Source organism: Rhamphochromis sp. 'chilingali', assembly GCF_963969265.1.
Source record: "Rhamphochromis sp. 'chilingali' genome assembly, chromosome: 11".
In the NCBI taxonomy this organism is placed as follows: domain Eukaryota; kingdom Metazoa; phylum Chordata; class Actinopteri; order Cichliformes; family Cichlidae; genus Rhamphochromis; species Rhamphochromis sp. 'chilingali'.
The window spans coordinates 33,757,515-33,781,424 of NC_137938.1; the positions used below are offsets into that span (position 1 = coordinate 33,757,515).

The window sequence follows — 23,910 nt, forward strand, 5'->3', positions numbered from 1 at the left end:
CAGTAAACACATTCCTGGTCTCAGTTTGTAGTTCCTCCTACTAGGTTCCTATTGGAGTCAAAGGAGGAGTATCTCAGTGTCCCATTTCTTGAGTGAGGGGAGAGTGGACCAGGAGATTCACAGACCAACTGGGGGAGGCATTCTCAGGGCTTTGGATGCTTCACAAATCTGTTGTGGTGAAGAAAGAATTAAGTATGAGCGCAAATTTGTCAATCATCTATGGCCACAAGCTGGGGGTAGTGACAGAAAGCTGAGCAAATGAGCAGAAATGAGTTTCCTCCAAAAGGTCATCACCCTAGCAGTAAGGTGAGGAGTTCAATCATTCAGGTGGAGTTTAGAGTACAGCTCCTGGGTAAGGCATTTGAGACATGTACTACCTGAAGGAGGGCCCAGAGCAGACCCAGGACACATTGGAGAGATTGCAGGCGATGGATGGATGGATGAATGGAGAGCTATATAAATGCAAGTACATAATTACCAGACTACAATCCTGCACACTGACACAGATCCCCTCCTCTGAAGAGGACACATGCGAGATCTTCCTTTTAGTGTTCAAGTATGAACAACACAACAGCAAAGAATGTTTGAACTAAAAACTAGCTCAAAAGGCATTTCACAGTAATTCTACTAACAGGTGCAGGCTGGAGAAATGGAGGCTGAAATGCTACGAGCCTGACTGCTCATCACTGCTTCAGCAGAAGATCAGGCTGTCTGCTTAGCTGGGTTTGGCATATACTCGGCTTTAACATCACTCTGGGTTCTTCCACACTACCTTTGTGCCACTATGCTGTCTGTGCAGATTTTATAGCTTCAGTTTTCTGTCCTGGATGCAGTTTGCACTGTACCTTCACGTTACTGTCCATGGATGTAGTAAAAGCAAAAGTAATGTCCACGTATCCACTTTTTAGCTGTAGACCATTCCACTGTTTTCCCTGCATACTAACTGAAATCAGCTGATTGTGGTATAATTGTTCAGGACTGAAAGAGGGCATGTTTGAGTTTTTTCCTTTCTGTGCCCATCGTGCAGGTAAATGAAGAACCTTTGTAATGTAAGTAATGGTATAGTTTTAAATGTAATTTGATTACTGAATTCCATCCAGCAGTGTGTTGCATTACAGAAAAAACAGTGTTAGTACAGTACTGGTGACTACATTCTTCTTTTATATACCAGTCGATGATTTCTTATCTGTAATTGCAAATAGGGAGTTGTGTTACTCATTTATATAAGAACATTAATGATTTAAAATGGTCCTTAGATTTAAATAAATATATATTTGTAACAAATGTTCCTCATTTTGGAAATGAAAGCCGTTTCCTGCTTTGTATTTCAGCTTTAAAAAAAACATTTTCAGATCACAGATTACACCTTCATTACAGCTTAGTGAAAAAATAATTTAACAGAGAAGATGGAGAAAGCGGAGTTAAATAATTAAAATGTAAGGAACGCAGCTTTTCAGGAATTAATCTCTTGTAGACACCAATATGCACAACTAGGAGATGTTTGAGTCCTTTTCCAAGCTCTGTTTTATAAGAAATGCAAATCTGGCCATTTCTTTTGTCCATTTAACGAATTCCGTGCGTATGAATGAAACCGACAGCGTTGCAGAGCGGCAGTGTTTGGACGTCTAAGTTATCTTTGGGCCCAGATCTTCTCCCTCGGTTCAGCTATGCTGGGCCGGAGCCATCCATGCCTGCCTTCTATCCCCTAGCTCGCCCACAATCCCTGATTAATGTGGTCTGGGCGGGAGCTGTCAGAAATGGCAGAGAGAATCATGGGATTTCTCCTTCAGAGTCCCAATGACACCCAGCAGCTGCAGGAGTAAACAGATGACTAACCACTGGCCTTTTGGCAGCCTGTGGAGATTCACATGGAGGGAGGGCTGTGAACGTTGCTTTGACATTTAGGTGGATTAGAAAGTTCTTGGGTTCTGCTCTCGTGGTGTCAGAGGTGGTTGGCATAGTAATTATTTGCGTCTCGGTTTTTCTTCCGCTTGACCCCCAACCGCAGCGAAAATGTAGAGCTTCCACTTACTTACAGACGTTTGCTCAAATTAAAGCGTAAAACATCCTCATGCGCCTCATTTAAAAACAAATCACATTCTGTTTGCGTTGCTACAGGACAAAGAATAAGGAGCTTGCTTTGAAAAAAAAAAGAGGCAAAAACAAGCAATTGTCATTTCAGATCATGTCCTTCTGCAGAATGCATTTCAAATCTGGGGCTGAAGCTGTCCTGGGGGCACAGTTTTGTGTGAGGTATTGACATATTAAAGGCTCCATCAGACAATGACTGGTGTTTTTCTTTTTTAAACCACAAATAAATTACCCTCCTCAAAACACTATTACTCCTCTGAAAATGAAAACTCACTCATTGTGAATGTCTCATATCAGGTAAAAAACTGCAGAGAATTAATTAACCTTTGTCATTTTAATTGCTTTAGTAACAGCTGTCCTTTGGTGCCGGAGCTATCCTAATGCACATACTGTGGGCTTGTCAATTATTTTCACAGTGAATAGATTAAAACGCCACAGAGGATAGAGTCATTTCATTAGTCAGAATTAATGCCCCCCAGACATAACCAGGTACGAACACTTCACCCCTAAATATGCAGGAAAATGAACAATACTATTAAGCCCATATGAATCGAATGAATTGTGGCAACATGAAATTAAGTTTACGCTCTATTTAATTCTGTCCCACTGCTTATAATACATTTGCTGTATTGTTTCTTTTTTTTTCCTTTGAAAAGGAATAAAAATTTAGAATACTTTTAATAGACCACCTCACACACCTAAAATGTAGGACACCTATGTGCCGCAGTTAATTGCTCTAATGGATGTTAGCATCATAGCCCTGTCAGTTCTTACCTCAGTGGATAATGGCTGACAGCAGCAGCAGCAGCCGCGACTGTCTAATTCTCCCATTTTGCTCTTTGCGCATCTATAATCTAATGCCGCTGAGCTCATCATGAATCTGAAAGAAATTAGGCTGCTTTCAAATGTCTGTCTGCTGGGTGTCTGCTTTCAACACCAAATGTCTCCCAAGTCTCCAACCTTTTATCCCATTAGATAAGACAAGAGTCATTTTCACACTTAACCAGAACGCTAAGCCCTCCTTTCATGTATTGTCATGATTTTCACACTCGCATGCACAAAGAGTGATGGGAAAGTTCTCATTATGTTACAGTGGATGCAAAAAGATACATAAAATCAGTTACAGAATTACAACACCTGATGAATCTTTATATTGGATTCAGTCACTGTGGGGTTTAGTTTACCTGTGTTTGAAAATCAACTAGCATCAAAGACAACTAGCTGTTTTGCCCAGTATTAGGGTTTTTTTTTTATTATTAATATTAAAATTATAGGATGGTGAATGCCAGTATGAGTTTAATGCATATGAAATATATTGAAAATAACCAGCTTGAATGGTAACATTAAAAAGCTGGATCAAAACACTCCACTGGGGTCCCAAAGATTTCTATACGTGTGCCAGAAACCATATATAACATTTCTTCTGTTAGTAATTTTTTCCCTTTTAAAGTGAAAATCACAGAGAGGGGATGGATTAGACTGAGAAGCGCGCTGCATACTCATATGAAAGTGACTCAAGCACGAGCTTGTCACAAAGAATATCGTTTTATTGTCTGTTTGAGTCTAAACGAGGCCATAATTTACAAAATGAACATCATACTGCACTAAAAGGACTTCAAAATAGCTTTCGAGTAAGTTGACTCATTAAGAAAGTGTTTATTGAGATCAGCTGAGCAGCAGTTTTCCTTTAGTGCTTATTGACTTCAACACCAAGTCAAGCGACCCTCTGAACTGAGAGAGCAGGAATCGGATCAATTAATCATTTCATCTGCGTGCAGGACAGAAAGTAGCAATTATTTTGGGGGGTTACATTTAATTAACCAAATATTCATTTCGTTTCAGCTGAAAAATCAGGGCATAAAATACCATGTTGTAGCTGATAACAGCGTCTACAAGGTGCTCGTTTTGACACATTTATAACACTGAAGAAAAGATTTGGTAATCAGAAATCTTGATTCTCTTTCTGTAAGTGTTCAGATGCGACTAAAATCAAGATTTTATTTATTTAAATATGTGCAATCAAATATGCAGAAAAGGGCTTCGTGCTTTATAAACAGATCCACAATTCATAAAATAATTATTTAAACGTAGATTAATTAAACAAAAACAAAAAAACAAACAAAAAAAAGACTTATTCTCCCCATTTAACCTTTAAAGGTGACTGAAATTTGATTAGCTGGTTTTACTTAAAATGTCTAATTAAGAGTGACAAGTTGGACTTTTTTATCTTAAGCATGCTGTAAGGAGAATAAGTTACATGAACTCAGTATTGTATAACAACGCAAAGGATAAAATGTAATTAACACAACCGAAGGCATGCACTTTATGCCCATATATTTCATGCAATTTTATGATCTGTGTACTTTAGAAACAGAGCTCTCAGTTCGAGTCTCCTTCCTGTTACTTGTGCACCTTCCAATAACAGAAACGCTGATTTTATTAATATGTTAACATTAACACAAACCCGGTGATTGTTCATTTTTTGACCTAGCTAAACCTTTACATTACAAACTACAGACACGATAATCAAAGTCTAATCCAAGTCTAAGCACAAAATAAGTGAAATAATTATCACAACACTGTCTGAAGGCTCTGAGGTTAAATATTAAAAGTCCCATGAATATTTACACTTCCCATTTCAGCTTGTCAACAATAGCTTATTAAATGAAACAAGTACACACAACTATACTTCTCAGATTACCAACAAAGGCAACAGTGTTGGTTTTGCCATTTCATTATTTTACTGTCGGGTCATTTAAAAAAACAAACAAACAAAAAAAAAAAAAAAAAACATACAGTAGGTTAGTAGGATTTGATCTGTCAGACTCTAAACACTTCTCAAATTACAATAATTTTGTGACACTTTCAAGGTAAAATTGAGCTTTGTGTCCAAAATTAATAATTTAATTAGCATTATTTTTAAAACTTGTAACTTGTCAATCCTATCACCAATCCTAAATCTTGCCCTCTTCTCTCGTCTGTCTGTCAATTAGGCCTCACAAAGTGAGTTTCATTTTGTGTTCAAATAAGACTCCCAAGTTATTTTAACTCACCAGATGTCATTTTTATGGAAGCCCGTTTCCGCCACTAAAAAAAAAAAAAAAAGATCCATAACTCGAAATTTCGAGTTATCTTTCTCGAAATTTCGACTTATTTTCTTGAAATTTCGAGTTATTTTCTCAAAATTCGGACTTATTAACTCGAAATTTTGAGAAAATAACTCGAAATTTCGAGTTAGCGCTGCCAATAAGAAATCTACGTGGCTGATGTCATTTCCTTGTTACCCGGAAGGATATGGCGCAAAGGGGTGCGCACTCAAAACTGGATCGTGTCGTGAGCTGCTGTATTAACAACAAATGGCGCCAGGTTCTTCAGTTTTGAATGCCTTCCTACAAATGATAACTGGATAAAAGGTATATAAAAACAGTGTGACAGCGATTGTTACATACAAAGTTGAATAGAATGCAACATCAGGGTTAACCAAAGGTACCTATAAGGTTTCTGTTACACGCTAATGACACCTGTTACGTCTGATGAAACAGACGTTTTGCTGAAAGCATGCGTAATAAGTATACAGCACTGTATAAAACAAAATCACAAATCACCCAAAACAGGGAATATGACTGACAACTATATAAATAAGGAACAAAACCAATAAAACTGTAACCAGACAACTGAGAAAATGTGGGATTGACTGTATTGTGATGCTGATTGTAGTTACAGTGCAAATGGACACTTAAAAATGCAGTTCCCACTTCTCCACCATAGTCAGAGCTCATAATGTAGGTAGGCACAGATACTTTGACGATAATATGGTGGCTTTATTTTAATTTTGTAATTTTAATTTACATCCTTCCTTACAGCATGGGAGACTTGACTGAATTCTTGAAACAAAGAGAAGTCTCTGAGGAAATTATACAGACCTTGGAGAATGAGAAGGTACTTAATTCCAACAAGATACTGGTTGAAATGCAACTTTTCCTCATTGTTCTTAAGTTAAAAACAGAATTGTATTTTCAAGGCTGGTTGTTTCAATAAATTAAATTATTTTTCCATCTTTAGATTGATGCCAGTGTCATAAGTCTAATGACAGATGAGGAGCTGAAGACTTATTTGCCATCATACGGTGATCGTCTAGCAGTATTTGGATTTTGCAGACGGAGGGGCAGCAGCCGCAAGTCAGCGCTTTTTGAACGGCTGAAATCCAAACTGTCCAAAAGAAAATTATCTGAAGAGGATGGCAGTAGCACACGGCAAGAAGAACATTCCCAAACAACCCATAAAAGAAATGCTCTGAAGAGAAATAGAAAAATAGAAATAGGATGGATGCATTATGATGAAGACACTGAGGTTTTCAAGCAGGTTAGAGCTAGACGAGGAGGAGGAACAAGAAAAATAGACATCTGCAAGGATGCCAAGAAAAGGGACATATTACAGGTTGCAACAGGCCTGTTCTTTCCAGATGGAGGAAACATTCAGGGGCCCTTAACAGATTTTGACTGTGATCTGAAGGATTATCAAGAGATGATAGTCGATGATGCATTGACAGTAGGAGAACTTTATCATGTCACAAAACTTAATATCCTCAGGTTCTACCTCACCACAAAGAAAAAACAAAATGACAGCCTTCAGAGCTCCAACCCAGGTTTGCATCCATCTTCAGAAATTGAAGCGAGTCCTCAAAACCAAACCTCTTCTTTTACTGTCACTACAGTCCAAACATCTGCTCCATTTGAAACAATCAGCCATGATGTGACATACATTGAAGACACTCCAAACGATAACCTTCCACAATCTTCCACGCAGTCTCTAAGCGCTAACACTTCTCACAGCAGTGACATTATTTTTGTTGGCCCCTTTTCTGACAGTGAGCCAATAAATTTGGATGACACCCTGATTTTTTCTCCACAACCTGGTCCATCCAGTGAGAGAGTGAGGAGAGTAGTGGTGGTCCACAGAGGGCAGGTAATGTCAGAGCTCATTTCACATTTTAGTGATAAGGACCTTGAAGATGTCGACATCAAAATCCAGGTCTTACTGCCTGATGGAGTTGTGAGAGACTGTCTTTCAGAATTCTGGAAAGAATTCTATGACCAGTGCACCACTGGAAACGTTTACAAAGTGCCCTTCTTAAGGCATGATCTTGGGCAACCGGAGTGGGAGAGTGTGGGCAGAATCATTGCATTTGGATGGGTTAGAGAGAAATATCTGCCTGTGAAAATTGCACCTGCCATTCTGGAACAAGCTGCCTTTGGATATGTAAAGAGTGATATTGTGGAGAATTTCCTTAAGTTCATGCCTGACTCTGAGCGTACAGTGTTAGAGGCGTGGCGATCAGACTTTAGCACCGTGGACCAAGAAGAACTTATAGACATACTTGATAACCACAGCTGCAGAAAGATACCAACAGCCTGCAATGCCACTGAAGTCCTATTGGAGCTTGCACACAAAACACTTGTCCAAGAGCCTGCCTATGTTACTGAACAGTGGGCAAGAACACTCAGCACTGCATGGGAAAGCCTTTGTGATCTATCTTCAGTTTATGAAACCCTCCAACCAACTGTGAGAAAAGTTCTCAAGTGTCTCACTTTCCCTGAAACAATGACGGCTCACCAGAAGCTGATTCAGAAATATCTAACTACATATGTGAAGAATGCTGAGAAGGAACATTTGTGTTTGTTCCTCAGGTTTTGCACAGGTTCAGATTTACATCTGGGAAAGAACATCATCATTGGGTTTAACGAACTGAAAGGTTTCCAGAGACGACCTGTGGCACACACATGTGGGTGTGTACTGGAGCTGTCGATAAATTATGACAGCTATCCTGACTTCAGATCGGAGATGAACAGTGTGTTGGAATCAAATGTGTGGGTTATGGACATTATCTAAAGGTTTGATTCACGGACAATGGCTTAAAAGCCATTGTTGTTTTACAACAGATTATATTTGAGTTGTGAACTAAGACTAAAGTGTTCCCATGTGAATGTCACAGCAAAGGTTTCAGGTGTTTAAAAACTGAGTTCCAAGAAAAAGTATTTGGTGAAATACCACTGTAATGCAATTTGAGGTACTTCTTTGTGTTTCTGTGTTTTCCTATTACAACTGAGGCAATATTTTTCTAAACACTTGTGAAATGCATTTCTGCAGAGGTCTCAGAGTGGCAGTCTGGAGACCATTTATAAGCATTCCCATTTCCTCAGTCAGCATGTGTGCATGTGAACAATGAAAGCAGTTTTTCCACCTTTTATTCATTTTTTCTATTATTTGAATCCAAAATCAACTTTAAAAAATGCATTAGGTTAATTTTAATTTGTCAAATTTTATTAACCCTCCTGCCTTCTTGGGACCTTTTTGTGCCACTGCTATGTGTTAAATGGCTGCCATTTCCACTGTGTTCAGTGGAATATAACCAAACTTGCCACAGGATAGTTTTTACCTGGCAATGTTAATATTCCAGTGTGAATTCCTTAAATCAGCCTAAAATGGCTGAGCAGCAGAAATCCCCACACCCATCACCCTGGGGACCATTTTCTGCCCATTGACTTCCATTATAAACGCTATTTTTCAACCCCAAATTATCATCATATGATTTTATTTTTTCTTCTTTTCTTGGATGTCAATGAAGACTCAGGGCCTTGAAGTTTTAATTTTTAAATTGCAAAAAAAATGCAAAAAAAATAATGGCAGGTCAAAATGTATGTTGGTGCCAATCTTTGGTCCATCTAAAGGCCTACTTATAATGACAATCACATATTACTTCAACTGGTTTTTTGTGGAAATATTTAGTTTCGTTTTTTGGTTTTTGGGGCTTATAACACAGGGCGCTCATGTAATAACACTGGGATTTGAAGGGTTAAAACAACGAAAATATAATTAAAACTTTACATGAATATTTCAGGGAGAAGTAGTTTTACAAGGTTGGCTAATTTAAAGTGGAATAAAATATGGATATATGGTCTTTTTATGGCGTGGCTGAGAATGGTCCCTAGGGTGATGGGTGTGAGTTTTTTAAAGGATGGCAGGAGGGTTAATGTAATGTCAAAAGATGACATGTATTGTAGTGGTTCACCAGAAAATTAGAGATTGAGACCCCTGCAATATGTAGTGTATAGTACATGTAGGAGATATATGCAATATCTCCTACATGTTTTATCATCGTGCACACATTTTACAGTTTACAAGTCAGGTTTTACTTTATCATTGTATTTTATTACAGTTATGTTTGTACAGTTCTGTTTAGCCATCTGGGTTATGGTGACTTTTGCTAAATTGAATGGCCATAAGGCACACCTATATGCTTTTATTTTGGATTTCTGTGAAATCAGCAATTGCTTAGCTGAAGGTTGATTTTTGGTTGGCTTTTCCTGATTTTTGTAATGGAAAAAAACCCCTGTGTATCATAGCCCCCTTTTTCAAAACTACATAGCCGATGGGGTAGTTATTTAAAAGATATTTTCCTATATTTCTGTTTTCATGTTTGAGCCTAATGTATTTGCTTCATAGTGGTTTTAGACCACACGTTCTTATTCTTTAATTGTAGGATATTGTTATCAGATCTTGCCATATTATCCTCAATCTCTTTTTATTGTCCCATTCTTTTTGTATTTTTAATAATAATTGAACTTTTGCAAAACATATTGCATATTTTTGTTGAGTGTATTATCGTACTTTTTCCAAGTCTTGTGCTTGCAATTAGCTTTTTATAAGAATACTTTAAGGTTTTTTGTGTTACTGTAAATACAGTACAGTTATTTTGTTTTAAGACAAGATGATGGCAAAAGATCTGTGTTTTATAATAAAGTGTTCAATGAGACAAATTACATCTTTAATTTTGGTAATTTCTGGGTTTTTATTATTCTGAGGCGCAATCCGAAAAAAAAAAAAGGTCCATAAATCTCACTCAGTTAGGTTATCCATATGCTAAAAAATATATAATTATACTGCCCATAATCAGGAAAACAGTCAGTATATATAAAAAGTCTCAGCAGTGAAAAAAATGACAGTGAAAATTTTTTTTACTGCTACATAACCAGATATTTCAAAACATCAATAATTACTCAAATAAAAAGAAATATGAAAAAGCATATTTACAAAAAGTTGAAATCATAATTCCAAGGTGACATGCGCTGCATATCCTCCAAATAGCAGGTCTAACAGACATTATGTTTACATATGTTTTAATAATAAGGCTTTTAAAAAAAAAATTGGTTTGTTAATTGAAATAAACCATCCAAAAAAAAAACAACCCTCCAAAAATTAAATACAATTTTTATAGCCTTTTTCAATTGGCCCTGTTCGTGAAATACATTTTCAGGCCCTCAAAACCCATGTATGTGTGCCCCAAAAACGACAACCATCCAAAAATTAATAACTCATAAAAGTTTACAATTTAAATATGAAAATACAGAATTAAAAATGCATAACGATGTCTAACCTTTAAGGCAAAAGCTCCAACTCAGTAAGCATCAACTGCCTTAGCTTTACATACAGATCCACTGTATGAAACACATCATCTGAGAAGTCCAGGTTATGTTCTGACATGAGTTCTACACAGAGATGAAAGACATCCTCTTCACATGGAAAGTCTTTGAACACGCATTCTTCAAGGCAGGCTTCAACTTTGTCCATATTGACATGTTTGAGACAGTCCCTCGCGCCATAAATGTCTGGGAGGGCATACATAAAAGATGGTCGGCCATGAGGACTTCGGGAGTTGTGGACTGGGCGCATTCTGTGGTCATTCCAGGCCAAAGCAACTTCACTTAATTCTTCCTAGATGAAAACAAAATGAACAAAAGAAACATTTTCAGGCATACAATATGAAAATGTTAATGTACAAAAGCACAACTAACTTCTACATTGATTTTCTTAGCTTACACACCATTAATTTAGCTTTGAGCTACATTAATGATATATATCCGTATATATATACACACACATACCTATACACACACACACACACACACACACACACACACACACATCATGAACAGACAGATACTTATTTACTTAGTTTTGACCCACCAAAAATGCTAACCGAGTACAGAGAGAGGCCTAAACACATAAATAATCAATGTGTTATAATGTATAATTGTGTTCCTTGATATATATGTGGAATTTTTTTTTTAACAAAACAGTTTAAAAAAAAAAAAAAAAAAGCACTACTTTTCACGTGTACTTTAATATATCTGATGTTTCTATAATATACAAAGGCCGTGTGAGTTGTTACAAATTAAACAGTTACAATACATGTCGTTTACACAATCACCTATGTAAACTCACCTGTATAATGTGAAGAAAACAGAACTGGACCAATGATTTGTCCAAGAAAGAGTCTGAGAAGTGGCCATCCTCTCTTAGTTTGTCAAATAGTTCAATCCAGTACTGGATACACTGGCTTCGTAAGATTAGCCACCATCTTTCAATGCGTTGATTTCCTGTACTTGCTCCAAATATGACGTGCTCTCTTTCTGGTTCATTGTCTGTAAAGTGCAAAAATCGTTGCATGTGAGCCACATGGACGTTTTCTGTTCCTAGATCTAATCTCACTCGATCAGGGCAACCACCTTGTTGAATCACGGCATCCATGAAGTAGCCAGCAATTACTCTCGGGTCATTATTTGTCTTGTAAGCGTCTAGCCATATTATACTCCTTGAAAATCCGTCAATGCATCCACTGATTGCAATCCCAAATGGCTTCAGTTTATCGTAGCCGTCGATATGCCACACATAGTTGGGGCCTCTGCTATGATACACTCGCCTCCGCAGTCGTCTACGTGACCTCAAATCCACACCTTCTCCATCGAATAAACGGAGCAGAAGACGAACGGTTTCTCTGTCAGTAACAATGCCATTCATCCAACACTTCTGGTGCATCCAACGATACCCATGACACTGTCCTGAGGTTGCCAATTGTGCTTGTATAAAAGCTGCCACCTCTCCCACCTCGGACGATCTGATTTCCTCGTGTCAGCATTGTTCCCACATCATCATAATTAATGTTGTTCCAGGTTCAACATTGCAAGTGACCAATCACCTTCTTGTGACGTCATTCCTTTGCGACTTCGAAATACCCGCCTTCGAGTATTTCGAAATACAAGTGAAGAAGCGAGAAACCGCCGCCTGTCCGCCGAATTTGAAGTCAATTTAGGATACTTTCCTTTAATAAACGGTAAGCATTATACATATGTTCCTCACTTGGCTTGCTGTTTGTTTGCTAGCGATAGGCTACTTGACGACAGCATTAGCTAACCAGTGTTCTCTAGACCAGCGTTCCCCAACTTTTTGGGTGTTTCGTGGCCCGGGGGTTGGGTCAGGCAAAATTGCAGTAGCTTCCCTGATCATTTTACAAACATAAGTGAAGAGAATCTGGACTAAAAGGCCTAGACTTATGGTTGTGTGCTGAATCTATGAATCAAACTATCACCTGGAAACATAATTAACTGGTCCATAGCTGTGAAACTGGACATGAGTTCTTGATTCTATGGAGATTAACAGTAATCCAGAAATTTACAAATTTGTCCTGGTACATCGCGTAAATGTTGTCCCTGAGACATCGCGTAAATGTTGTCCCTGGGACATCGCGTAAATGTTGTCCCTGGGACATCGCGTAAATGTTGTCCCTGGGACATCACGTAGATGTTGTCCCTGGGACATCATGTTAAAGTTGCCAGAGACATACCATATGAAAGTTTAGCTTCTTTTAGCCCCTGTTTGTTTTATATTATTTTATATATATATATATTTTTTAATATTATATTTAATATTTACATTGTATTGCAAAAAACCCCAAAACAAGTTAAAATGAATTAATGAATATTGACTAATTAAACCTTCGTTATTTTTCCACCAGAAATGGACGATATAATTAGAAGAAGTGTTCTGAATGACGAAAAAAAAAGAACTGGAAAAGACACACAACTTTGTGTGCATGTGTCACAATGCCAGGAGGACCCATTCAGTGTTGTGTTAGAAAAATTGAACTCATTAACCCTTCATGGACATTATAAATGTTTAAATGTTGCCTCAGGTAAAGACAGGAAAAGAGACTATTACAAATTCAACTGCATCAGAGCTGGGAAAAAAAGTCGAAACAGCTACAGAGCAGTGGGCTGTAAGGCCTATGTTTCATTTAAAGTACTCAAATGTTGGAAAGACCACACAGTCATCGTGCAGCGTACATATGATAAGCATGATGGGCATGATCCTTCGGACCCAAAAGACGCACATTTCAACAATATTTCCAGTGATTTGAGGAGGAAGATTGAGGAACTGCTTTCCCTTGGAACTAAGCCAGCCATCATACTAACCGAATGTCATAAATGGGCCAAAGAACATGGACACAGAGATCTTCACAACAGAGAGCATTTTGTCACACCACGTGACATTGACAGTGTTAGAACCTGCATGATGAGGAAGAAGCACTTTAACTGTGGAGACAGTCAATGTGTACATACCTTACTTAATGGAAAACATCAAGAACATGTTCTCTTCTATCAACCATACACATCTGACCAAGAACTAATGATTGTTTTGCAGACACCTGTAATGAAATCAAACATGGAGAACTATGCAAAACAGTTAGTATTTGTTGACACCACGCACTGCGTTAACCAGTATTCATTTCCCTTATTCACACTTGTTGTAAGAGATGATCATGGGCATGGAGTCCCTGTGGCCTATGCTATTGTCAGCAACGAAAGTCAGAAAACCCTGGAAACTGTTCTTGGAATAGTTTGTGAGCATTTCCCAACTTCCCTGAGGTAAATAATACATTGACAGCTATTAATTTTGAAATAATTCCTTTTCAAAAAAGTTATAACATGCCAGAATCTAATGCTATAGCTGCAGCATGGGCTGCAAAAAACTTTCCTTTCCAGTTGTTAAAGTTATTCCTATAGGCTGTATGCAGTATTTTATACATCTACTTGTGAGTTGAAATGTTTAATTTGGCATTGAAGTGGTGCTTTGAGATAGCAAAAACATTTTCATACTGTTTAATCTCATTTAGTGTTTTCTTTTTTTCTGTAGAGCATTTATGGTTGACAAAGACTTTGCGGAAATAAATGCTTTGCAGAAGGTTTTTCCAGAGTCAGCTATCCTTCTATGCTGGTACCATGTCTTGCAGGTAAACCACATTGTTTTCTTTTCACGTTGTCTAAGATGCACCTGAAACACATTTTTACAACAGGGTCCTGTTGTCATGATTTGCCTCATTGTGATATTCACCTACTCAGGTTAATGAATATAAAGGGATAAAATGTTGAGTGACTATGTCCATCCATTTAAGACCACAGTGCACTCATCTTCTGGTGGCTGCTTCCCAAAGCTCTTTTTGACATTTAAAAATATGTTTGCCTGGTTGATTTCTGTAATGCACAGGTCCTCTTGTCCAGTGAGTGACAAAGTTATTTTTGGACGTCAGCTTTCTTTTATGCTTTTTGTACAGCTGCTCCTCTGTCTCTCTCTCCAGATTAACTTTTTTTCTCTTACATTCACAGGCTGTTAATCGATGGCTTTCAAAATCAGAGTCCGGGGTCCATGGGCTTTCTAACACCCAAAAGAGAAATGAAATCATTTCTTTCTTTTGTAAGCTGAAAGCTTGCACATCTGTAAGTGTAATTTGTCTATTTCACATTTTGATTTCTTGATTACACTAAGAGCATAATAACTTTCAGTTGCTAAAAAAAAGTTACAGAGAGATACAAAATAGATTTTTGAAACAATTTCTAAAACTGGCTTCTTATCTTGCTTATCAAAACAAGTACTTAAGCTGTGCAGAACATCATTGTGTCACCCACTGTGCAGTAGAACTTGTGAGTGGGATTCTTTCACAGACAGATGCTGAAACCAAATATGCTTATAGGTTTAGTGTTCCTTCATAGCCATTGTAAGGGAAGAAATAATTGCTTCTTAATACAAAAACACGACATATTATTAATAACTTAAAATTCTTAATGTTATTCAATAAAAGGAAAAGGGCTTCAATACATAATATTAAAGATTTCAATAGGTCTGTTAAATGGATTGAAATATATTCTGTTGCATCCAATTCTCTTAGGAGGACGACTTTAAAGCCACATCAGCAGAGTTCTGCCAGACATTTAAGCAATACCCTTTGGTGTGCCAGTATTTTCAGAAGCACTGGGAAGGCATTGGCCACATGTGGTGTGACTACGGCCGTCGCTTCAGTCACGCTCGTTCTGAAACAAACAATGTGATTGAAAGGTATGATTTATTATTTTGACCTCATTCAATTGTATTGCTGAAAAAAAGATATTATGCTTTAATCCAAGAGGCTAAACTGAGTAGGTTCTTCATGTCATTGCCAGAACAGGTTTTAGGCAAATCCTTTAAATTCTAGCAGCGTTTTTTATGTTATCACAACAAAAAACAGAGTAGGTGGATTTGCCTAAATCAGCTAAACCGGCACAGAGCATTCCTTTATAAAAGACGTGTGCAATAGGTATTCCAATTTTTAAAAAAATAATACAGTCTTGATTAAAACTTTAAATTCCTTCAATTACAGTTACTAATCATTTCAAATAACTGTTTTTCAGATTTTTCCACCGCCTGAAATACCAGTTTTTATCTGGCTACAAGAATAGGCGTCTGGATGATCTGATTGAAGTGCTCCTAGGGAAGGCCGACGACTACTTCTCAGTCATAAAAACCCTGCAAGATGTGGGCCGCATGAAAAACAGGTTTGCTGACACCTTGTCTCAAGTTTCAGACTCTGCTTCAAGACTGATGGAAAGTGGTTGGGCTCTTAAAATTACAGTCAAGAACAGCCATGGAGTTAATGCATATCAAGTCCCATCTGAGTCAAGAGAAGACATGGTGTATGATGTCTGCCCTGTTGAGTCCTACTGCAACTGTACATATGGCTTACGAGGACTTCTTTGCAAGCATCTAGTGTTACTTGCAAAATTAGCAGAGGCTGACAATGACATCTATCCAAACATGGAAACAGACATTTCTACCTTGGCAAGAATTGCAGTGAAAGAAAGGCATTACTTTGTACACTGTGAGGACTTGAAAGTGATAAAAATGCCAAGTTTGTTTGGAAATCTGTGTTTTTTTGCATCGGCTGAAACACTTCAGTGCACTTGTTGTACGTTCTCTCACTATAACACATGTGCTTGCCTGAAGGTGGCTTGTAGCCATTTTAAACAAATGAAAAACTCTGAAAAGTCCTCTATCAACTTTGAATGACACTCCTGTAGTTGAAAGCACAGACAAAAAATGCACAGAAGATGCGGTTGGAAAACTAAATGCTGTTTTAGACACAGTTAAACAGTGGGCATTCATTCCAGAGGGTATTACTGCAATGATAGATGAACTGCATACAAATGTCTTAAAAACAAAACAAGTAGGCAAAAGTATATGCCAGTACGAAATAAAGACGACAGATAATGCACGCAAAATTAGGCCATTGTATTCTAGCAAGAAACATTCGGCCAGCATCGACATTCCAACAGTCTGTGAAAATGAATGTGAACAGTCGATAACCACTGAAAGAGAGACATCCTCTGGAGAAAATGAAAACCTTTTGGAATACAAAACAAAAAAGAGAAGAGTTAAAGCTAAGTATATGCACAAGTAGACTTTTGTGTGACATTTCAAAGGGACTGCATCCATTACTTCTGTTTATTGAAACCTAAAGCTGAATAGCTGTCTTAACTTTCTGCCAAGGAACAGATGAAAAGAAATTGTTTGCTCTCTCAAGCAGTTGTTATTTATGTGTGTTATTCATTACTTTGGCTTGGTTGCTGTTTTTGATACAAATTCATCTGTGCCCATTGTAATATTTTCACATGTTACTATTTTTATATTGCTATGCATTATAAATAAAGGATTACTTATTACTATTAAAGGTCTGCATTTGTAATTGTTGGTATTATTTATAAAATATGCGCTCTTAAGTTTTTTGCTCCATAAAACGATACCTGTCACTTTTTGGACATGGTAAATGGCCTGCATTTGTATAGCGCTTTTCTAGTCCATAGGACCCCAAAGTGCTTTACACTACATTCAGTCATTCACCCATTCACACACACATTCACACACTGGCGATAGCAAGCTACACTGTAGCCACAGCTGCCCTGGGGCGCACTGACAGAGGCGAGGCTGCCGGACACAGGCGCCACCGGGCCCTCTGACCACCACCAGCTGATACAGACAGAGTATCAGCTGTTGAGAATCCTGGCTCATACAAAATAGAAGTAAAAGGTTTCAACATCCAGCCTTTTTATGATTAAATACAAAGTGTAATAACAGAGTTATTGGGGTGTGATTTTGTTAATAGTTAGTCTTAAGTATAAGTTTAATAGTAATGAGTAAGAAAATATAGCCAGAATAATGGAATGAGACTAACACCTGACCTCACACTGAGATTTGGTATGAAGTGGCATGTTTGTGCTAATGCTGACATTGGGGCTCAGAGTTCCTCTGTGTGTATATATTTGTGAACGTTAACTTGGCTAATGTCCAAGGGTTTGACTGCTTTCCTGTTGGATTGTATCACAAAGAACAGGGATAAGAGCACCAGTGGCCGTGCACACCCTCATCTCTCTCCTTCACCCGATCATTAGTGTTGGAAACCGGCATTAGCTCAGAGTAGATTAGACTTCAGTATAGTGCAAGTGATTTGATTTTATGATTATTTGATTCAGTTTTTTCTGTGTTCAAGCTCAATTACTTTAATAAAATATGTTGAATTAAAACAAATAAACAAACAAATAAACTGTGGACATTACCCTTTTAAACCTTTCTGAAACAAGACAGGTAAAAACCAGTGTATAAAAGTTTACATAGGTATAAATAGCTCTAACACTTTACTCCAGCCTGGCGTCCACACATGTGGACATCACATTTTGGGTTATTTAGACCAAAATACTAAATCTTGATCAACAAGTGCCTGATATACAGTTACGAGGACATTATACTGCAACTGTTCTATCGAAATTTCAAATTAATGTCCTCATATGTGGCTCTCATTTGTCTCAGAAACAAAAATTAGGTAAAAAAACAAAACCTGGTAATTCTTTCTTTTTACATTCATCGGGTTCCAATCGGCCCAAATATCAAAGAGAAATTAAAAATGCATGCCATGGAAGATTTCGGGTCTTAGGGGGTTAAAATGACCAGACCCCTCCGGCCTGTTTTCCAGGCCACTAAATTAAACCCAGTCAATTACCAATTGAACAGAATAAAAACCTACGAGGTCCACTAATAGTCCAAATCTTTAATAGAAAAGACAGGCAGAACTCAAACAAACAATAATCCAAACGAGGAGCATATATACACACTGGAAAGTAAATAATTATAAGTTATTAAATCAGACTAATTAAATACAGTAAAACTAATAAGGGAAGACGAACACACGGGAAATAAAAATAACAGTGTAAACATACCAAAACTCAAAATAAAACAGGAAAGCTACTACAAACCGAGTGTGACACAATTACATTCATATTGAAACATATGTGATAATTTTCTTTCTTTGTAGCATTTTTAAGATATGTGTTAGAACAGTCATTATGCTGTTTGGATTAGGAACCAATCATTTTTGCCAAATAGTTAACACAAACTTAGAACAACAATGAACAATTTTCAAGATTCTGATTTACAGAACAAACAAAAGTCACAAAAGGTTTCATTATTTAAGAGACAAGATCAAGTTTTTCACACAGGAATGAAATGACAGAATCCAGTGCAGCGGGGCCAAAGGTGTGTGTCAGCAAACTGAAGGTTGAGGAATCAGTCAGCTCATGTTTAAGATTGTGTTGGATTTTGAGAAGAGTCTGTCTGTTATTAGAAAGTAAGATTAACAATGTTACACCAATAACCCAAATACGGGGAAATGACAAATAATACCAAAAAAGATACAACTTTCATATTGTTTTACTAACTTACTTTGTCATATCAGCACTTGAATGGTCGATGCCTTTACAGACCATGTCTGTTGTGACATCGCAGGCCAATCTTCCGGCAAACCCGAGGGCTAGCTCCCCAGCCTCCTCTTCACTCAGAACACTAAACACTGTTACTTTAGTTTTGGCCTTCTTAGGCCTGTCAAGAATAATTGCGGGCAGTTTGGCTTTACGGCCCTAAAAAAGAAAAAGTGCAAACACCAAAAGAGCAGAGAGAGACACACACACGCGCACAAAGTTAAATGCTTTTTTTTACATGGTGTAATTGTGTATATGTTGCAGCAAATGCACAATTTCCAGCCACATTGTCACTTCATTGATACGAGTAACCCGGATTTATTTCAGGTGACATCAAAATCACGAAATGTATACCTACCCCAATCAAACCTCTGAAAACATGAACTGACATGTTCTCTGCGTTGATTCTGCGCTTGATCTCGTCTTCTGTTATTGTGTAGGTTTTCTTTTTTGAGCTTGGTACAGATAAGCGACCATGCACTCTGTAAACTGTACTAGTTCCTTCTGAATCAGTTTGGAATTCTGTATCTGCATCGATCCTGTCAACATCATCAGCAGCAGCATTATCTGTACTCAGACTTGTGCCGTATACTTCTGCTTCTTTTTCGTTGTCTTCAGTCTGTGTACCTTCATCTCTGACTGTCAGTCTTCCTATCTCACTGTTACTTGTCGATTTACTGCAGATGTTCTCTCCCTTAGGAACTTTTCCTTTGTCATTCGCTGCCTGATGCTTTCCCTGATGACATTCTTCACTGGCTACTTCTATTGCTCCTCCTGTATAGCCACCCACTATGCTGCACAACTCCTTTCCCTCTGCTGTGCTGCACTGTGCTGTTACATAAAGAAGAATGATATAAACAGCACTATATCAATTTTATTGTGAAGAGAAATCCCCACAATACGACACAGTTATGTCTAAAATAGTTTTGTGTAAAAACTGGATCTTGAAACGTCCACTTTAATTACACAGTCCTGGTGTGCAAAGGCAAAATTACGAAAAAAAATTTCACTTTAAACATTTTTGGACATTGTTTAGTTATATTGTGACTTACTCTCACAGAAGATACAGATGCCACAAACAGACTTTGAACAACGCATGTGCTTGTATGCACCACATTTCTGGCACTGCACCTGTGAATTAAAAAAAAAAAAGAAGAAGAAATAAACAAACAAAAAACAAATGAACAAAGTCCATTAAATAAACAATCTATATGGCTAAGGACATGTCATAGTGTACCCGGTCTTTGGCTGCAATCACACACCAGCACTGACTGCACTTCCTAGTTCGATCTGCAAAATATAATTTGTTTAAGTACAAGTTACATTTTCCAATGTTAGAGAAAAAGAAGGCAGCTAATTTTATCTTTACCTATTGAGGAAAATAAGTAGTGGCAAAGTCGGGACCTGAGCTTTGTGATTTCAGTGTTGTACTCCTCCACTTGTGTTTTACCGTCAATGAGAGATTGGGCAAACTAATAATTGACGAAGAAGACAAAAAAAAAAAAAAAAAAAGAACAAAAAGAATTAGATTAACAAAGAAATGTTTGTTTGTTTTTAACCCCCCCGAGAAAAAAAACAAACAAAAAAAAAAAAAAAAACAGAGCAACCAAAGCAAAGCATTACTGCTGAAATGGTTCAATCTACAAAAAAAAATTGAGATTTTACCATCCTGCCTCTAAGGCTTTAAAAACTGAATAGGCAACAATGTAAACATTACTTATATAGGTTAAAGCTATAGTTTTCAGTACCATTATGACATGCACTCCACATGAGTTCCCATCCTGTTGATGTGGGTGGCTCACATGTGACAAGGTCCACTCTCCAGCGCAGCCTCTTGCTGAAGCAAATGAGCTGAGAGATCGCAGTTATTACAAATAAAAAGCATATAGAGAAATCAATAACCACGTTCGGTAATGATTTCAATTAAATTAAATATGTTATGTTAAATATGTTAATTAATTACCTCCAGTTTTTCAACACCGCACTTTTTCTGACCTCCGACTCGCCAAATGAATTCATATAGACTATGGTCCTCTTGGGTATGTCACAAAACTGTTTTGTAAAAAGATGGATATGGTAGGCTTGGGCCTTGAGCTTTCCTAATGAGGGACACTGAAAAGTATCATGCACTAGAGAGAGTGCAAAATCTTTGCAACTTACAAACAAGGTCCAGTGGCTGCCGTTTTCCAGACAGGCTCCAATCAATTTCTCATACATCTGAAAGATGTTTTTCTGGAAATAAAAAGAATGTGACAAGTATGTTTTTCTGTCAAGAATGACACTGCAAAACTGCAAAAGCTTGTCAGGTGAGACTTGTAATTAATTCTGCAGATACACAAACATATAGAAAGTGTCATTTTTTGTTTACATTAATTAATTTCTATAGTGTGTACAAAACAAATCAAGACCACAGACTCAACACGCACCACTCAATTTTTGGTGTTCTTTATCAGTTGGCCAAGACAGAAATGTTTTAATCTGTGTGCATTGCTTTTGAACAAGTCTTTACACAGAAAAGGTTTCAGAAAGGTATTTTTCAGGTTCTTCTGACAAGGCTTCAATTTTGGAAAATGCTGTTTGTTTATAGTGGCAACTTATAAACCCTTTGTGATAAGAACATAGTTACCACAGTCCAAGTCATACCTTCAAAAAGTATGCACTTTGTGCTCTTGTGGACCCATCCAAAATTTTTCCAGTGATTTGACTTGGTATTGGATAAATGTGAGGGAAATTCTATAAAAATAACAAATACACCTATGTTTTCAAATACATTACAAAAAACGTAAACATGCTATGTCATTATGATCAAACAAGCTTTTCAACATACCTCACACTGCAAATAGATTAGGCCATCTATTACCTTATAAAACAAATAAATAAATACATATAAATAAAAACAGAACTAAGGAATACGATTCATTAAGTAAATTGTACAATAAAGTGTATTTAAAGCAGAATTTAACATTAGTTTTATGACAACATAAAAGGATTTTTATGTCAAGAGGTACCTCATCTGAAATGTTAGTCTGGTCAAACAGGGATTTCAAACTTGAAATACAATAGAGTTTGGTCCAGCTACTCCCACAAGGTAATCTGTGAGAAAGCATATGCTGTAGTCAACAGATATCATTTTCTTTTTGCATGCTGCAACCATCATCCATTTCAGTCTTCTAGGAGCTTTGTCTGGTTGTAGTTCTTTTTTCTCCTCCTCTCCCCTCATCTATTAATTAAATTGTTTTCTGACCTTCCTAACTGTTTCCGACCTGTCTTCCCAATGTGATGTTTAAGCAATATATGTATGGTCAGAAGGGGGTGAAATTTTCATTGCAGTTGTACGTGTAACATTGCATGTGACAATAAAAGGCTTGATTGGTTGATTATTCAACATGAGTTGACATTTACCTGACATTGTGAAGGAGTCACAGTTTCTGTAAGGGTGTAAGAACATAACATGTGGATTTGTTACACTTCTTTTTCACAAGTTAATAACAATCAATAATTTTCATTCCATTATTTACAAGCTATCACACGATGTCCCAGGGACAACATCTACGCGATGTCCCTGGGACAACATTTACGCGATGTACCAGGACAAATTTGTAAATTTCTGGATTACTGTTAATCTCCATAGAATCAAGAACTCATGTCCAGTTTCACAGCTATGGACCAGTTAATTATGTTTCCAGGTGATAGTTTGATTCATAGATTCAGCACACAACCATAAGTCTAGGCCTTTTAGTCCAGATTCTCTTCACTTATGTTTGTAAAATGATCAGAGAAGCTACTGCAATTTTGCCTGACCCAACCCCCGGGCCACGAAACACCCAAAAAGTTGGGGAACGCTGGTCTAGAGAACACTGGTTAGCTAATGCTGTCGTCAAGTAGCCTATCGCTAGCAAACAAACAGCAAGCCAAGTGAGGAACATATGTATAATGCTTACCGTTTATTAAAGGAAAGTATCCTAAATTGACTTCAAATTCGGCGGACAGGCGGCGGTTTTTCGCTTCTTCACTTGTATTTCGAAATAATCGAAGGCGGGTATTTCGAAGTCGCAAAGGAATGACGTCACAAGAAGGTGATTGGTCACTTGCAATGTTGAACCTGGAACAACATTAATTATGATGATGTGGGAACAATGCTGACACGAGGAAATCAGATCGTCCCTCCCACCTCTGTTTTGTTCTTTCTGCGCCAAAGTCGGTTGTTGTGTAAAATCCTTTCAAGTGTACGGAGGCTGATAGTAATGCCATGTGATTCAGCTAATAACGCAAGAATCTCCTCATTTGTGAAGCCACGCTTAAAATACTCAGCAATTTGTGAATTCATGATCCGTATCTATAATTAGCATTTCTGTAGCATTTGTAGCTGAGGGCTTCAGCTTCCGGGTAACACGGAAATGACGTCATTCACATAGATTACTGATTGGCAGAGCTAACTCGAAATTATGAGAAAATAACTCAAAATTTCGAGTTATTTTTCTCATAATTTCGAGTTATTAAGTCGAAATTTCGAGTTGCTAAGTCGAAATTTCGAGTTGCTAAGTTGAAATTTCGAGAAAATAAGTCGAAATTTCGAGAAAGATAACTCGAAATTTCGAGTTAAGTATCCTTTTTTTTTTTTTTAGTGGCGGAAACGGGCTTCCAAACATTTTTCTAATGACCTCTGCAAAATCTAACTTCTTTTTGCAACCAGAGAAGATGCCCTCTGCTGGCCATTAGAAAAAAGAAATGCAGGTTCAAAGCTTTTCTGTGTTGGCTTCAATTTTCAGAGCCAAAAGCTAAGTCTATCTTTTATATACAGTCTATGGCTAACACCCAAATTTAGAGATAACTCAGTATAAATAGGTAAAACTAGCATGAATTAATA

At 37.4% G+C, this 23,910-nt stretch overlaps 4 protein-coding genes across 5 annotated transcripts; 2 read left to right on the forward strand and 2 right to left on the reverse strand.

Moving 5' to 3' along the window:
• Positions 1-5,345: 5,345 nt before the first annotated feature.
• LOC308406058 (uncharacterized protein) lies at positions 5,346-7,980 on the forward strand (the record flags this gene model as incomplete). The annotated part of the gene is made up of 3 exons (XM_080896860.1): positions 5,346-5,504; positions 5,955-6,030; positions 6,154-7,980. Exons 2-3 carry the CDS (start codon positions 5,956-5,958, stop codon positions 7,978-7,980), a joined length of 1,902 nt encoding a protein of 633 aa, XP_080752986.1. The 5' UTR covers positions 5,346-5,504; position 5,955.
• A 1,962-nt stretch (positions 7,981-9,942) lies between these two features.
• Positions 9,943-12,094, reverse strand: LOC308405789 (uncharacterized protein). Its single transcript, XM_080896534.1, has 2 exons — positions 11,374-12,094; positions 9,943-10,863 (listed from the first exon to the last, which is right to left on the reverse strand). Exons 1-2 carry the CDS (start codon positions 11,965-11,967, stop codon positions 10,528-10,530), a joined length of 930 nt encoding a protein of 309 aa, XP_080752660.1. The 5' UTR covers positions 11,968-12,094; the 3' UTR covers positions 9,943-10,527.
• A 45-nt stretch (positions 12,095-12,139) lies between these two features.
• Positions 12,140-16,966, forward strand: LOC308405788 (uncharacterized protein). The gene is made up of 6 exons (XM_080896533.1): positions 12,140-12,262; positions 12,944-13,853; positions 14,122-14,218; positions 14,592-14,702; positions 15,152-15,318; positions 15,651-16,966. Exons 2-6 carry the CDS (start codon positions 12,946-12,948, stop codon positions 16,303-16,305), a joined length of 1,938 nt encoding a protein of 645 aa, XP_080752659.1. The 5' UTR covers positions 12,140-12,262; positions 12,944-12,945; the 3' UTR covers positions 16,306-16,966.
• A 1,367-nt stretch (positions 16,967-18,333) lies between these two features.
• On the reverse strand, positions 18,334-23,115 carry LOC308406277 (uncharacterized protein). 2 transcript variants are annotated; one of them, XM_080897185.1, is made up of 13 exons: positions 22,985-23,114; positions 22,446-22,471; positions 22,052-22,136; positions 21,871-21,903; positions 21,687-21,776; positions 21,204-21,275; positions 21,007-21,095; positions 20,792-20,894; positions 20,413-20,515; positions 20,281-20,333; positions 20,096-20,174; positions 19,009-19,202; positions 18,334-18,900 (listed from the first exon to the last, which is right to left on the reverse strand). In XM_080897185.1, the coding sequence occupies exons 6-12, from the start codon at positions 21,258-21,260 to the stop codon at positions 19,195-19,197; spliced, it is 492 nt and encodes a 163-aa protein (XP_080753311.1). In that variant the 5' UTR covers positions 21,261-21,275; positions 21,687-21,776; positions 21,871-21,903; positions 22,052-22,136; positions 22,446-22,471; positions 22,985-23,114; the 3' UTR covers positions 18,334-18,900; positions 19,009-19,194. The 2 variants fall into 2 exon arrangements, with proteins under 2 accessions (XP_080753311.1, XP_080753310.1); XM_080897184.1 differs by lacking the exons at positions 18,334-18,900; positions 19,009-19,202 and having other exon boundaries at positions 19,210-20,174; positions 22,985-23,115.
• Between the last annotated feature and the right edge of the window lie 795 nt (positions 23,116-23,910).